At 35.1% G+C, this 17,804-nt stretch overlaps 1 protein-coding gene across 3 annotated transcripts in view; it reads right to left on the reverse strand.

Moving 5' to 3' along the window:
• Nucleotides 1-17,394, reverse strand: part of LOC149786301 (PIH1 domain-containing protein 1-like) — a 34,615-nt gene extending 17,221 nt beyond the window's left edge. Inside the window, exons 1-6 of one of the 3 annotated variants that reach the window (XM_089976686.1) lie at nucleotides 17,258-17,394; nucleotides 13,756-13,888; nucleotides 7,052-7,133; nucleotides 6,181-6,248; nucleotides 5,358-5,475; nucleotides 1,628-1,771 (exon numbers count right to left, since the gene is read on the reverse strand). In XM_089976686.1, the coding sequence (XP_089832812.1) occupies nucleotides 1,628-1,771; nucleotides 5,358-5,475; nucleotides 6,181-6,248; nucleotides 7,052-7,133; nucleotides 13,756-13,824 (481 nt within the window). In that variant the 5' untranslated portion in view covers nucleotides 13,825-13,888; nucleotides 17,258-17,394. Of the gene's footprint in view, nucleotides 1-1,627; nucleotides 1,772-5,357; nucleotides 5,476-6,180; nucleotides 6,249-7,051; nucleotides 7,134-13,755; nucleotides 13,889-17,241 lie in introns of all 3 variants that reach the window. The other 2 variants (XM_089976687.1, XM_089976688.1) reach the window with 2 other exon arrangements.
• Between the last annotated feature and the right edge of the window lie 410 nt (nucleotides 17,395-17,804).

The following is a 17,804-nucleotide window of genomic DNA, read 5'->3' on the forward strand; positions in this document are numbered from 1 at the left end:
AATAGGAAATTAAAAACGAGTTCATTAACAAGCCATACACATGAAAAACCAGAGAACTAAGTGCAGTAGGCCTGCAATGATCATGAGTCACTTTTATAATTTTTTTTAGCTGAACGTATATACATATTCATACATTTTTAATTTCCAGCTAATAAAGCGGACATTATTTACTGGTAAACTAATTGCGTCTAATAACACCACCAGGCCCAGCAAACATGTTGGCGGCTTTCGTTTTCGGATGTTTATCAAATTGTGACAATCTTTTTTCAACCACCACATTGTGTGCTGCTTGGTTGTACTTGCAGTTAAAGAAGAAACACATCATGACTATTGTTTGAACAACAATGGTACACAGAATTAATTGAAGACAATTGCAAAGACGACTTACTGGTTTTACTCATGGATCAGTAATAAGTGACATTTCCGATAATGTTTATTTTGGCATAACACTTCAAGAATCTGGTGAAATTGTTAAATTTCAGAAGCTACACCACGATCGTATTATGTTAAAACTCAAACGCGAACTCTTCCTCAAAATTATAAATGTTTTACACACCATTTCTCGTACTTACAAAAAATATTTTCCCCCGGTACAAGAAAAATATACGTACATGTATTTAAAATTTCAGAAACCATGCCACGATTGTATTATATTCGAATTCATGCATGATCTCTTCCCTAAAATGATAATAAATCTTTTATATGCTATTTCATGTATTTTAATCATATGCAAATGAATAATCAAACTTATGGGAGCCACCCCACAACTGCATTATATCCAAATTCACATTATCACGGGGCATATTATGGGGGGGTTGCACTGTATTTGACCCCCAAATATTTAGGCTTATTCCTTATCCTAAGTACAAGCCATTCACATAGTTTGGTCTAGTTCTGTGATGTAGATCAAATGCTATTGTGCAAAAACCATTTTACTTCATTCAGTCATAGTGACCATTACCCAACTCTTTGTCCTTACCTCAAGTGCAGCCATCCACACAAGTTTGGTCCCTGTCTGTCATGTAAATTACTGTCATTGTACAAAAACCATATTTATGATTTCAGTCACAATCACTAAAGACTTATTCTTTATTCCAAAAGGCATCTCAGCCACAATGTTTGATCTAGGTGTGTGACTTGGCATAAAACTTAATGTTCAGAAAACATTTTTCTTCTTTTAGTCACAGTGGCAGTGACCATGACGTTTGACCAAACAGGCTTACAAGCCATCTACAAGATTTGTTTCAGTTCATTAATGTGGAATTAATGTTACTGTACAGAAAGCATTTTTCTTCTTTCTGTCACAATGACCCTGATCTTGAACCTTTTGACCACAAAATCTAATGTGTACAAGCCATCCATTAAGTTTGCTCCAGATATGTGATGTAGAACTGATGTTATTGTGCAGAAACCAGCTTTCTTCTTTCAGTCACTGGGACTTTAACCTTTTACCTTTTGACCCCAAAACCGATAGGATTCTTCTTTACCACAAAAGCAAGCCATCCACAAAGCTCAGTAAATGTAGATTATGGATGGATGGACAATATTATCAATTTGGAACAGTCTGAATGAACACCATTATGCCTTAAGGCTGATAGGCAAATTCCTTATCATCTTTTTAACTTACCTCTGCTCAATTCCACGTTGTATTTGCTCTCTATCCCTTCCATTGTCAGAGTCAGAAAAAAAGTTTTAAAGAGTTCATTCTTCTGAATTTTGCTAAAGAAATTTGGGTTGATGACAACATCATATGCAGTGCACCCACTTCCACCTGTAAATTGACTAAATATTAACACAGTCTTTTGAACATGTAACAAGTTTTGTTTGAAATTTAACCTGATAAATTCATATGTAAAGATTCTACTGTAGAGAGCCTCATATCTGCAATGTACATGAATGTAGTTTCTACAAAGGACATATTAGAAGGGATTCATTTTTGGTGCAACCATCATTGAAAGTTAATTCATCTAAGTTCTATATTCATGTAAAAATGCACTGCTGGTGATGTTAAATTTTATTACTACTAGTATATTCTGCTAACACTGCCTTTCCTGCAACCTAATGTGAAAAAGCATGAATAAAGTACTACTTTTAAAAAAAAATATTAGACAAAAAGTTGGGGAAAATATAAATATTTTATTTTAAAAAAAACAGAAAACAAAATGGGCACTTGCCACACTAAGTCTCTTAGTATGCCCAAGTCAAAAAGGGCACCTTGCACAGCGAGTCTTTCAGTATGCCTAAGTCAAATGGGCCAAACCTTTATTTAAATTTAAATCGCACTCAGAATATGCTGCAATAACACCGCAAAATTAATCTGAAGATTATTCCACTAAAAGAAACTGAAGAACAGATACCAGTGTCAAAATGCAAGTTCAAAAGTGCAAAACTCATTAAAATATGCAAGAGACATTATCTCGTCTTTTTCTTTAGTCATCATGTGGAACTGTAGTGGAAATGCTCTATTGCTCTGACTGAGAATTATCCACTCAGAAAAGAGGGTGAACCAAATACTCTCTATAACCCACTCAAATTTAAAAAACAAGAATTTCCTCCTTTTCTCTCTTCTTAAATGTATTTATATTTGTCTAAAACCATCAATAGTTCATAGTTTTTAACAGTACCTAAACGAGCCAATGAAAAAATTTCCTTTTCTGCAGTGTTAAATTGTGCACATTCATAAATCAAACTGTAAATATGTATTTTCAATGATAAACATATCATTTTAAAACTCAGTTCAATCAGTTATCTGCACTCTCTACAATAAATGGTAGTCACATTAAAAGTAGAGGATACCTACGTTGCTTGAGTAGATATACAGAAATATTTCACGAGTGAAGTGGAAACATTGTATTAACATGAGTGGTAAAGTCATGAGTGAAAAAACAAAATGTTTTCACTGCATAAATAAAATATTTTTTATATCTACTCACTACAAAATGTAGATTTTCTTCATATATTTTGAAGTCAAAAACCTTTTATTTGTTTTTCCATTCTGTGTCAATGCTATTCATAACCACAATACAACATCAATAAAAAGAAGTTACAAACTTTTACAATAATTTTAGGGCAGCGATGTTTTACAAATTTAGATGCTTCAAATTTTGTATGTTATCAAATTAATGACTGTTTTCATACCAAAATGAAGAGATTTTTCTTTTTGTTAAAATATTTCTTGTGCAGATTGATACAGTGGACATTGCTGTGGTAGGAGTAGAATACCACAAACAAACAACAGAACACAGACCTGCCACCTTGAGTTGAATGCAAATCCAGATGCCAAATAAAAAATAATCAGGACTTGGAGAGAAAAAAAACAAAATCAGTGTTTGCAACCATTTATTTACAAAAGCTTTATAAAGTAATTGACGTCTCTGCAGTCTTATACTATTTACTTAACATGAAAACATATGCTACAGTCTCACCATCAAAATCCATTTCCATCCTTAATGCTGATATTAAGTGTTAATTCAATTAACACATTCAATATCAGCCTCAATGATGAAAATGGACAAATGATTGATATTCAAGGTATGACAGTGTAGTGTATTCCTTGCATAATTTCTGCATCACTTTTGCTCTCTTTGGAGTTGGAACAGCCATCATTAATCAAAATGTCTTTTTGGGGGAGGGTCTTTTAAAAAAATTGGGAATCTGGGTAAAGAAAACAGAAAATTGGAATTTTTGGATTTTCAAACAAAAATTCTGGATGAACCTGAGGAAACTGGGATAAGTGGCAGGTCTGACAATGGTCCAACAGACTTCACAGCATAACATCATTGAAACAAGATTTTAAAAATTGTGTGTTTACTAGTAAAGATTTTGATTTCTAGTATTGTTTATTTTTGTATTCAAACTTGTGTTGGCACGCTTGCAATCTATTTAGTAACAGACCTTATACCCAAATTATGATTGACATTTAATTTTGGGTGCAATCAACACTCAACAATGACTAATTACTCCCTCATTTTTCAACAAGATTATGATTGTGATGAGAGTTAAAACTACCATTTGTCATAGAGTGTACATGATACTATATGAGTGACAAAGATTATCTAAGAGTAATATGTTTAGTAGGGTCAGTGTCAATCTGCATGATTTATGTTTAAAACTAATTATAACAAGTTAATATCTGAAGTTAACTTTTTGTTGTTTGGGGTTCATTTTTAGGCATTCTTTGTGGCACCTTACCATTACACAAATGCATACTAGAGGGTCACCTGTCTTGACACATTTTAATATTTGTTTATTGTGTGTGAGTGTGTGTGTGTGTGTGTGAGAGAGAGAAAGAGAGAGGGGGGAGTAAAAAGAAGAAAAAATTAAATATGCTGAAATATGGAAATTCAGCTCTGAATAACATTACATATTAGCAGATATCCTTCCTAAATGGAAAAAGAAAGTAGTTCCAAAAAGTTATAATTTATATTTTACTGATATATTTCAATATCTCATTAATATATAATAAAATAGGTTGGCATAAATGGCAAAAGTTCAATCAGAAAACAAGCAAACTTAGTCAATTATGTCCCACATCATAAGAAGAGCCATGATAAAATGCTTTCAGCAATGAAAATGTGGCCTTATAAAAAGGATGATCTCTCATGTGAAGGGGACAAAATGGTTAAAAGTTGGCTTTGAGGGGCTTCTCAAGAATAGGAACAAATGTGTGTGTGTGTGATTTGGATTTTTAACGCAGCTTTTAACAATTTTTCAGTCATATCGCTACGATGTCTGCAGTGTGGCAGTTTATAATGATGTCTAGCACTGGGGCATCATGCCGCAGACATGTGGGCATGATGTCCCATCCAGTCACATTATCCTGATGCTGGGCCGACCAGTCCTAACACTAACCTATTAGTGCTGAGCGCCAAGCGAAGCAGCTGTTAGTACCATTTTTATAAGTCTTTGGTATGACCCGGCCGGGGATCAAACCCACAACCTCCCGCATCAGGAACAAATGTATCTGTGACCTTGATATTTTAATATACTACTCCAACTGTGATACCTTACATAAGATAAATAAATGTACAAATTTTCATCCCTCTAAAAAAGTAGTAGAGCTGATGGACAGAAAACAGAAACTGAAAACACAAACCTTTGACCATGAACCAAAAGACAGGAAACTGAATGTAGTATGCCACACATCCTTTAGTGATAATACAAAAGTGTATAAGGTTTTATCAACTGATATAAAACAGCATGAAATAGGTGTGATGGATGGATGGTGGAATAAATTAATAAAAAAGGGACTGATGCATGGATTCGATGGAGGAAAAAAACTGAGAATACTAATTCCCTGGATTTTGTGAAAAGGTAGATACAATAAAATCACACGCTTCATATGTTTAAAATATTACTTTTATCAATCTCAACATGTGGCTCGCCAATTGCCATGGGTATTCTGAATGAATAGGGATCTTCTGAATCCAGAACTTTGAGTAATTCATCATCTGTCAGGTCTCTGGCATTTGGAACCTGAAATAAGAAGAAATATGGACTTCACATGTGCATTCTAACACACCTGTGAATGTAACACTTTCTGACTTGTAAAATGTCATCTAGAAATTCTGAGTCAACACTCGCTCTCTCTCTCTCTCTCTGATGTAGTGTCATGGAGATTTGTATTTTCTCCTATTTTTGGACATAATTTTCCAAAGCGTTTTAAAACAGGAATAACATTCTTGTGTTTAAGGATCTTATGACATTAATAATGGTTATATTGTCACAAATTATGTTTTATAAAGTCTGCTGATATATCACCAGGAAAACTCTATTTACAACAGTAAAATCACCACTAATGTCCTCAAAGATATAACCATATTCCATTAATTCATACTGTGTCCAAATCTTTCTGCCAACTGTTCTGAAAATTGAGTTTTCTTTGTTTTTCTGGAACTGTGGCTGAAATGGGTTTCCTGCAGATATATTTTATGTTTTAAAATGATCTAATTGCCATCATGGGGCCCACAGTGGAATCACATTATAATGGAGTCCTTTTAAATGGGGGAGGGGACATTATTTTACTCTGAAAATTTAAATTTGTAAATTTTTCTTGAAAACAAGTACTAATAGACATAAACATACCCAAATTCTTTCTTTTAATAACTGGATTAAAAAGAAGAAAAAAGTAAAGAATTTATAATGGTAAAATTGATATATGGATTTATATCTAATACTTACATTTTCACTTTGACAAACATTGACAAATACTTTCTCCTTTTTACTGTTCTTAGTCTTCACACAGAAACCTGTAACATACATGTTTTTTTCTGTAACTATACATCATTCAAACTGTCACTATCAACAGTTCATTAGATCTATGAACAGTATGCCATGACAGGCACCATTTCTAGATCTTCAATGACTATACTGGTAAAAAAAGAAGTTCAATGAAAGGTAAAATGTGCAATGAATAAGCTGAAGTGTGGCAATAAACAAGCTTAACATAATTTAATCAACCTCTAACTTCAATGAAAAGAGAAATGAAATGTTTGTAATGGACTGTCTTGTCTAAATGAATGATGTATGAAATTAGAAATAAAGCCAGGATAATAAAATAAATACTTTTTAAAACAAAACTCATACCTTCATTCATTAGAGCTAAACTTACAGGTTATTTATTTCTTATAGCAAGAACAATAACGCTTTATAATCATTTTTAATTTCATAAATGATTTGCCGTTTCACCTTAGTAATACCAACATGTATATAAATAAATATCACAGAATAACAAAACAGGGTAGAGAACAATGATTTATTTCATTTTGTATGCAACCTTTTAATGTTATCAATAATGCTGCACAAATAAAATTCAATTTCTAGATATGTTCTCCTATGAAATAGGATCTTTTACTAGGTATTAAATGGTCCTTTGGTAATTAGTTGATGTGACTAATTGATACCATGCTATAATTATTTCAATATATGGAGAAATACCCATATTACCTTGACAAATGACCGTATTACCTGGACAAATATCTATATTACCTGAACAAAAGAACTGTGTCACCTGGACTTATGACTGTATTACCTGGACAAATGACTGTATTACCTGGTTTAGGAAGAACCTGTACAGTGGGTACTGCTCCCGTGGGTGGTACCATGCTAGAGAGTAAACTTGGATCTTGAGATGCCTTTTAAAATCAGAAAAATAAAACAATCACATAAATAAAAGATATAAATATATCAGCTTTCCCATTTCAAAACTTATTATAACTTTACTAAATCACCATCAAAGTTTAATTTTAATCTAAGTGAGAACAAAATTTATCTTGTTTCTCTGATTAGTTATATAAGTGCAAATATTCAATTAGAAAATACAAGAAACATTTCAAAATGCAAATGGAGAGCGAGAGAGAACAAATGCACACACATGTACCAGTGCACTATTCTTTGAATAAGTGAACTAGCATTTTCAAGATCAGACTCCTCATTTATCTAACTGGGCTCATCAGAATTTAATTTCTATACTCCCTAGAAAGCTGCAAAATGTGTATCATTTTTGGACTCAATGGGTGTCTGGACTGACCAAGGAAAATCTATGGAATGGGAGATGGGAAGTGAAGCACATGACTAATTTTTGATGAATTTCCAATCAAATTAACTCAGATAGCAGTTTGTATACATATTGATGTTACTGCTGTTGTTGTCTTTGTAATATCATACATCCAGATGAGATAAATGATGCTGGTACAAAGGAAAGTGGAAACGATGACCAAGTCCATTTTATCTCCCGAGATCTGGATCTGCCTCTGAATGACTAATCGAAAATTAATAAAAGAAACCAATCTTTGCCAGTAAAATAGGTTTCTTTGATAATACTTGCTCAATCAAAATACCTTACAAGAACTACCTTGTTGCCCTCCCAAGCTAAAAACTGCTAGCTAAGAAAAGCTAAACGTTATTTGCACACCTGGGTGGCAGTAAGAGTGATCTACCCTTGATACTCTGATTGGTGCCAAATCCCATAAAATAATAAGTTGTCAATGGAGTGGAATGCATGCTCTCTATATCACTGTAACTTTCAGGAGGCCGTAAGGGTGAATGTGTATTATGATTGGGTAAGTATTATCAAAGAATTATATTTTACTAGAACAAATTGGGTTCTTCTTCAAAATAAGTTAACTAACCATAACACCTTAGGAGAATACAACATCTGGTCCTCTAAGGTTTGTGAGACAGCTTCTAGATACCCCAATTGGTAAAGACTGCATCTGTCATGGAGCAGCTTTGAAAGGAAACATTTTCCACCAACAAATCCAGGGTAAGTCATAAAGCATGAAGTCACATCTATATGAAGCTGTTCAATGATCTGCCAGGGTAGCCTTTTGTAAAGTATAAAGGGTAAAGTTTAAAGGGTAAAGTTTCCTCCAAATCAACTTGAGCTTCTTAGGATAAAAAATCTGATAAAAGCTAGAGAAGCATTCTTGGATCTACATCCCACGGCATGGATAACTTCAAATAGAGAAGTCTCACTCATTCTCATTCAAAGTTTGTGGTGACTCTGAATGCCAATATGAAAAGCAAATTCATTGGTGTGTGTTTTGTCCAATGTGTGGAACAGATGGCCCACCTTGTTCAAGATGAAAATGTCTATGCTGATATATCATCCTTCCTCTCTTTTTGAAGGTACAATTAGACATGCTTTCCCATGATGCAACAGCTTGATATTCCTGAAATATCACTTCAGAGCTTGCACTGGATCCTGTCAATGACCTTGAAAATGAAGTTTCCAGAATAGACAGTAATTATTACCAATATCTGATTTCCTGTTCTTGGCATTGAAAACAGAGGGCTTCATGAGCGATATTTATTCGTCTTGTTGGAACTGCATGTAGATGGGTCCACCAATAAAAAATATATTGCTGATTTTGCCTGCTGATCACCAAAGCATTGAGAAGGCAGGACTTATATGATTAAGCTCTTGAGAGCAGTTCAGTTGGTGTCTTGTTCTGCCTGGTTGAAACCCATGATAACTTCCACCTGGGCAAGGATCCAGTGTCATTGGCCAGGTGAAATCCAAATCAATACAAGATCAGATAATCTTTGGTTCATCCAATGTTTTCTCTTCCATGATATGACAGTATGCCAGTAATTGTGGAATGATAACTTTAACTGTGATTGGTGCTAACTGTTTCTCATCTAAGAGTCATAGAAAGATAGCTAATGAAGAATGGTTCCCTACGTTTGTATAAAGTGCTTTTGTACTCTCTTCTGAGATTCTCTTCTCTTGCCTTGGTATGACTCTAAGTAGGTTGTCATCTAACTTGAGGATTTTTCCACCACTCATTATGACAACTGTTCATTCTGAAGGGTGTATTTAAAAAGCATCCCAAGTTGCATTCATTAACTCTGGGTTGGGGTGAAACACCTGCTATCATGTTTTCTTAACTCAGATGAGGGAACATCTCAACTCTGGAGATTCTGTTGTGAGATTGATGAGGTTGGTCCAATGTTTCCCATCTGAGTGGAGTAATCTAAATGAGCAGACACTCAGAATTGTTGATTCCTGTACCACCTTCAGGATCTGATGTGCTGGAGAAGTGTATACATTCAACCATTCCAATCAAAAGAAAGAGCATAGATTATTCTGGTCTTTTGTGTCCAGGACTGGTAAGACGAGGGTTGACGTTTTTGGCATTCCACCTTGTCATCAATAGGTCCATCATAGGTCAATCCAATCTAGCATCTATTGAGTGAAAACTGAGGGATGAAGAGACCATTACATCTGCATTAGTTCCTTCTTGCAGAACAATAGTCTGCCAATACATTAGCCTGCCAAGGAAATGTTGAACTTAAATGTACACTGTTGTTGAGGTCATCACTTTAGAAAATCCTAAAGAAGAATACAAAGGTCTGAGTATTTGTTCCACTTTGCTGTTTGAGATAAGTTACCACAGTGAAGTTATCAGACAAAAAAGAACTCCATCCTTGCATAGGTTCTCAAGACACCAATGAAAAGATTTTTAAAAGGTTTCCATTTTGATGATGTTGACAGGTAAATGATCCTCAGGAGGTCAGACTCCTATGGAAGTATAAAATATTAGGAGACTTCTTCCCCAGCCCTCTGTGTTTGCATCCATAGTGATTGTGATTACCAGAGGATGTGCTTGCAGAGGTACTGCCAATGCAAGTCCAAAGTGGTTTCCCTCATATTGTTGCAGATTGTGAGAGGTGGCCAAATGGTCAAAGGTTCAGTCTCCACTTGGACCACATAGTCACTGTTATCGAAGCCCAATAATGCAACCAAGGACTAAGACGTCCACTGCCACAAGAGCAAAACTTAACCAGAGAAGAAATTCTCAAACAGACTGATTGTTCCAAATAGGCATGGAACCTACCATTGCATGAATTAAATTCTTGTTCCTGAAGGACATATTCTTTTCACTTGAACATTGATTCAAGACCTAATTTACCAAATCATGAAAGGTTACGAGGTCAAATATGTCCTTGTTCACAAAGATATTTAGAATGAAAGAAGGTAACATGTGAAATCATGTCTTGCCCCAAAATATAACTAGTCTGCTGCTTGTAGCCTGTTGTAGGCAAATCACAGCACTTCTGGAAGCCATTTGAGTGGTGGCGTGAAATGAAGCCTCTTGCAAGTCCACACTGACTGCATAGTCTCCACAACGGATGACGTTAGAACCAATGTTCCATTCTATCGTGAACCCCAGAGTGTAACACAGCTGAATGAATGCACTTTGGTTGACAACCAACTAATAAGTACATGTACTATGCTGTTGCTGAAAGAACTTAGTAGGTGCACAGAATGTGATAATGAGTCCCATAGAAACTATTTTTCGGTCCCCATGTTGTCATGGTAAATTTTCCCATTCAGCAATGATAGATTGGAGTCTTCTCCCTACCAAGATCTGTAATAAGGGTTGATTGGGGGCCTGTATGTTGTATGTATGTCACTGAGAAAGGGATGGTTTTATGGAATGCTGGTGAAAATGATCAACCTCCATTTGAATCTTCCACTTAAATCAGGAGTTGCAGGACTGTATCCCAGTGGCATGAGCTCTGGGGACATCCCTGTGACCTTTATTGGTTGTCTTGCAAATGCCTCCGCTGTAGCTGACACTGAGAGGGCTGGAGGCTTGTTTCAAATTCCGTCAACCTAACCATTAAAGAAGAGAATAGATGATGAAGGTGGCAAGTGTATCTTGGGTCATGTTTGATCTGTAGGGTAGAGGTAGACAGCACTGTATCTCTGTCCACCTGTTGTAAGTTCATAGCTGCTATTACAGCTATGGTATGTTGTGCCTCTATATTATGAAGTGGACCAACCTATGAATATGCTCCCACCTATTCTGGTGAGATAAGAGGTGGGAGAATGTAAGCTGTGTTCTGCCTGTTGAGGATCGTGATAGTTGTTAGATGCAAGGTTGATCCCTTGGTCACAACTTTACAAATCAACTCGTGGGTCTCCTAATGGAAAACTGAGAAGGCATCTGTAACAAAATACACCTGCAGATGATCTGAACTTGTAACTGATGATGTAATTAGTCCTAAAGTGTTAGTAACTTTTCAGATTGTGGAAGCAATTGAAAGTAGAATCTTCCACAGATAATTTTCACCTGATGTCAGAACTACAGACCCAGCAGGTGATGTAGAAAAATGAGGAATGAACTCTGATGGGATTGGGCAGAAAGCTTCACTCCAATCCAGAAGGCAATGTTTCATTCATCCAAGTAAGATCTTATGAGGACAAGGGAACTTGAATGCCAGTTTTCATCGTTTACAGATTAAGTTAGTGAAGTCAATGTCTCCTGCACTACCTGTGAAGTAGTTGAAGATGAATGTTGTTGATGATGGACAACTACACTTGCAGTACTTATGAGTCAGAACCCTTATTTCTCATGTGTCTCTATAGTAGAGTCTCTTGGGTGGCAGAGGGCTTGATGGCAAAATGAAGAGACAGCACTTGAAAACTGTAGCCCCAAGATGGACATCATATGCTGGAAGTATTTTGAGATACTGTTTGGATAAGATTGATCCAAGAGGGTGCTTATATACACTGTATATCTTCCACAGGAAGAGCCTAACAGCACTATGTGGTTATACCGATCTATGAGAGTGCCTGTAAGGACTGGGCATCGTCCGCAGGAAGTGCCTAGCAGCACTATCTGAGTTAGACTGATCCATGTAAGTCATGAAACTAGACAAATTCATTTTTGGTGACTGATACTGTATGATCAACTGTTGTACTGGCCTATTGCAAACAGAGTTATAAAGCCAAGTCGGGTCATGAAGGAACGTGACCACCTTGGCTGGCATGATGTCCATTTCTTGAGTTTGAGATCGGGTATTGGATATTAATCTACATATCCAGTCCATAATTCTGATACAAAAGACGGTAACTGATGCATGTTGCTGCACTCCATTTTGCTACCCATAAATGATATGACTCATCCCTCAAACTATTGACTTCTGTCCATAATATGCAAGTCCAGGACATATTCAAAGAATGACAACAAGAGAAAATCACACATGTTGAGTGGTTGTAAGAATGGTCTTGCCCATGGTCTGAATCTGCAAGATAAAATGGAGCAGAACCTATATACATGAAGTGTAGAGAGTGTCCTGCTTTATGAACTTGAGTATACATGCATTTACCCAATATGATAAATACCTGTAAAGGGATGCATGTGATCTGTAGAGATACTGAATTAAAGCATCACTAATAATATTTAGAAAGTAGACACTAAATAATCAATTCCAGACACAAATAACCTGTAGAAAGGTGAACTGACTGCCTATACAGGTAGAATCACTGCAGCATCATTTATAGTAAATACATGTACAAACTGGAAGGCATGTAATTAATTCTAGTAACAACTTACCCATAGGAAGACCAATTACTGTTTGGTTATACAGACAAAATCACAGAAGCGTTACTTGTACTAACATATTTAAGCTGGACGTTACTGAGTATACCATTTATAGAAAACTTACCCGTAACTATCCAACTACAGTAGAAGCTATACAGTAAAATTTTTAAAAAATTCTATATTATACACAAAATCCTGCAAACAAAAAAGGAAATGAAGCATCATTATTAATACTAACAAAGTAGGCACAACAATAACCATTATAAGCAATACTGAGTTTTCAATGTCATGCACCAGACATGGACTTATAGGAATGTGAGTGGAAACCATTGCAACCCATGCAGCTATGTACCAAAGGTGCCTAATTGTGTTAATATGGCCAAGTGAACATAGAAAGTTACAAAACTTTGTTGTCTGTGAAAGGAAGAACAGAAAAGTTGGAAATTAATAGATGGAGTACACTTCCCTTTGAAGATGAAACTCCTTCCAACTTGTTTCAGACAGAAAATTTTTCAAACTGCTTGTATGGATTTTGCGAGGCCTCTCTGTCTGTAGAGAGCATGCTGCTCAGCACAGGTGCAAGTAGTAACTGACGATTTCATAGGATTTGGTGCCAATCACAGTATCAAGGGGAGATCACTCTAACTATCACCTAGGTGGGCGGATAACGTTTAGCTAAAAGATTTTAACCTGGGAGAGCTAGATTTGCAAGGTAGTTGTAGTTCTTCCAAGGTATTATGATTGGGTAACATATTTTGAAGAAGAAAAGAGGTTGGCAATCAAACTTTGAATCAAATTCTATTTCCAATGAAATTCAAGGTAAAAAAAATGAACAAGTCAAGGTAATTTATGCACTTAATTTATTTAGCAACTGTAGTCAGCTGATGAACTTTGACAACTGTTTGGATCTTTTACCAACCTGAAGCAGTAGTTTGTTGAAGAATTCTTCATTAATGTCTTGCTCTGGTTCTAAGAATGTAGATGCCATACTTATCCCTTTGTATGCGGTATCACTGCTTCAAAGTGAAAATAATCTATGCTGACAAGTGGTTCTGCAACAAATGGAAAAAGTGCCTATTACAACTGAATTTGTGTTACTGAAGCAAGTATGCTAATGCTGATGGAAAAAGACAATAATTGTACTCATTATAATCCTGACATCCTGTATTTCGTCTATGAAAGTTTCCTTCTGGGGCCAAAGTATGGAAATGTCAAACCCAAACATTTAAAGACAAGTACCATAAAATAGCAAATATAACACACAGGTTATCCAAGGTTTTTCCTACCATGCACCCCTCTGGTGGGTATATATGTCTGCATGTTATACAATTTAGTTTTTACTCATATTACCAAGTTGTAGTAATATTTTAACAGACTTATTTCCTATTTCAAACAACACACCAAGTTTGAAATAGTAAATGAGTCCAATATTGATTATATAGTTTCACATTTCCAAAACTGATTGAGAATAGTAGCTGGTGTTATTATTGTTCGTTGTAAAATTAAAAGTTCATACCATCTGGCAATTATTTATGGGTAGGTGACTATTTTATTGATTTTGAATTACCAGTAACAGATAGGTCCTGCATTTAACAAAGAGAGCACTTGGTGTCATCATGGAATGTTTGAGATGGCTCAAGGTGAGCAAACTAAATATGAATTAACCAAGTCTGTTTGAAATGGCTCTGCTGCAGTTCAATGATAAACAGAAAGGATGATTCACAATACACTAGTATTTCATACGATGTTTATTATGACAAGGAGTCAACACAGATTTTGGTTGCTTATTATTCTTTATGAAAACCTGTGGCCTATATACATGTGCAGGAAATATATTCTTTACACAAAACAGAAAAACTGCAGGTAATACCTGAGTGCATCTTTTAATTGTATGTGTTATATTAATTAATTTATAGTAAACCTTTCAAGACATGTTTCTTTGGCCTCAAAACTGACAAAAAAACCATGATTAGGGCAAATGAAATTCCACAAGGAAATCTTATACATGGAACAAGTGCACGCAGCTTAAATAATGTAAAATGAAATGCTGTAGGTTGCAAGCCATGGCAAAAATCTATCCTATTACCGGCAACAGTTTATTATCCTGTTAAATAAGCTGGACCTATTCATATCAACTTCCCTGGTTTTCATACAGAAATGTGGTGATTCTCCAAAATTTTCATCACTAGAAGACCTACATGTTTTCTTTTCTTTGTTTTTTTTTCATTTATATTTTGTTTCAATTTATTTTCAATGAAAGAACAAATATATACAAAGAGAAAGTAAAATGATGATGATGGTTGTAATGAAGATATTGGAAAGCAGTATAATGAAAGAAAGTTAAAAATTTATACCCAGCAAAAAAGACAGTCTTCCTAAGATGGATATTTTTCAATGATATAGGATTCCATATGAAAATAATATTTCTTAAATGTAATAGTAAAATTTTATTTGAATATATTTATTCTCTCAGAAACTGTATTAATTTCTTTTTCTAAAATGTTATCTGAGTGCATGATTGAAAATATACATTGATGTCTTAGTAATTAATATATCATTTTCTATTTGTGTTGAAATATAATTATACACATATGGAACATCATAATGGAATGCATCTTAGGGTAAAATCGTTGCCTCTATTGATCACCTTTTATGACATGTTGAAGGGTACACTGGGCCTATTCTACATCATAGTGCCTGCAATGAGATTTTTGTTCAAGACTTTTACTGTGCAAATGACTGAAAACATGATATTGGTATGCATCCACTTTCAGACTAACTGACCCTAAGGTACAGGAGATAATGGAGTATAGCAGATTGTTGCCCATGGGTTGCAGTGACGCATAAAACTATACTTAAGGCTATACAGACTCAAGCAGGTAATGTGGCTGATGAGGCACTGTAATTCTCATTGGTGTTGCACAATGGATGTTGTTTTTGTTATTGATTTAATGCCATTTTTCAGCACATGAAAGGCTATATAAAGCAGCCAGTATAACTGGTAGAAGAAAAACAGAGCAAAACCCTGGTAAGAAACACTGACCCACAAGAAGCCATTAGCAAGCTTTCTCACATACCCTCACTGGCCAAGCCCAAGACTCAAACCCAGTCTGAAGTCAGATGGCAGTGATCAGTAAAGATGAGTGCTTTAGACCACTATGCCATCCTGGGTTCTATTAAAGCTGAATTAGACATTAGGAAACTAGAACTATTTTGAAAGAACTCTATAAACTACAGAAATGCTTCCAGACAACAAGCTCTAACAATAACAAAAGTAAAGGCTGGTTTAATGAAGTCAAATTAGAAAAATTGGGAATAAAAACAAACTCAGAAAACTGTTTTAAAGAAATGATGTTGTTGTTGTTGTGGGGTTAACGCCATTTTTCAGCACACGATAGGCTATGCATGGCGGCCAGTATTAATGGTGGAGGAAGAACCCGGAAAAACCCCGGGAAGAACCACTGACCCACGAGAAGCTACTGGCAAGCTTTCTCACATACCCACATTGGCCCCGAAATGATATTGGAAAACTCATGTACACAGCAGGAGCTTAATACTTGGGTGGGGGGGGGAAATATCAATGGCTAAAATAAATTGTGTGATCCAGTATAAACTGCACTGAATGTTATGCACTGTGTTTTCATAACGAAAGCAGTGCACATTGAAAACAAATTCATACTTATCTGCTATCTGTTATGGAAGACCTACTTCTTGACCCTATTTAGTAAGTACAGGGCTACAACTGCCAAAGTCTATAGCTATCAATAATTTTTGTTTATAATTATTTTTAATGACGTTTATGGTACAGAGCACAGAATTTAATAGGCTATGGCTAAACTATTTTAGTATTAAATTTTAGACAAAATAAAATTTGAGTAAATGGGTATAGATGACCTGTATGACTTTTACTATTGTCAGAAATCATCAATGAAGTGTATTGTATCCATGTAAACAATAGTTCAAATGATGGCAAGAAATCTGTAGCTGAAACAATACTTGAAAATGGAATATACAGACTTAAGGCATCAAGAGGAACTTCAGCCTATAAGAAGTGCAACCAATGTGTCCGTTGTACAATTAAATTAAAACTACTCCTAAAATGAAAATCACACTTCAAACCTAGTCATACAATATAAGACGTATCCTCTTATATTTGTTTTTGGGTCGTAGCATGCCGAAAAATAAAAATACGTGGGGAGATGTTTTACATTGTAAGACTAGCTTCAAACCATATATAATTTATAGAAGACTTCTACACATAAAAATAGAACAGCTGCCAAACAGTATATCCTTCTGGTCAAACCAATCAATATTTTTGTCGTGATTATAATGAATGATTTGATTCAAACGGAAAATAATAAATAAACAGAGGTGTCTCGCTATTTAAAACAGATACGAAATTTACCAAAAAATGTACCAACACTCTTTGGCAAACCAGGCAAATATAAAGTCTGGTATCCTGAATCTCTCCACTTCGCACGAAGGAGACGAAGATTGGTATCCAGTGGATCAGCGGTACCAGACTATAAGATCTATGGACGCCGACATTAACTTCCGGTCGTGCCTTTATCGAGCGCACTTAACAGCGAATCGGAAATTATGTTAACTCGCTATAGCAAAAATAAAAAAAGCAAACAAAAACACAACAAACAAACAAACACACATACACAATTCTCCATCATCTTCTCTTTCACCTTCTTTTTCTTCAGTATTCGATATAATTAAGATGTCACAGTGGTATTTAAATAATAATAATAATAATAATAATAATAATAATAATAACAATAATAATAAATAAAATATATCAGTAATATGGGAAACAGGCCCAAATTACATACATACATACATACATACATACATACATTTTAAATATAGTTTTATTTTTAGCCTGCTAGAGGATACAAAGTAACTAATCAATGCAATAATTTCACTTTTATATCTTCTCAAGGCATCAAAAGCAAAATTCTC

Source organism: Sinohyriopsis cumingii, chromosome 12 (genome assembly GCF_028554795.1).
Source record: "Sinohyriopsis cumingii isolate HCF-2022 chromosome 12, ASM2855479v2, whole genome shotgun sequence".
Lineage (NCBI taxonomy): Eukaryota > Metazoa > Mollusca > Bivalvia > Unionida > Unionidae > Sinohyriopsis > Sinohyriopsis cumingii.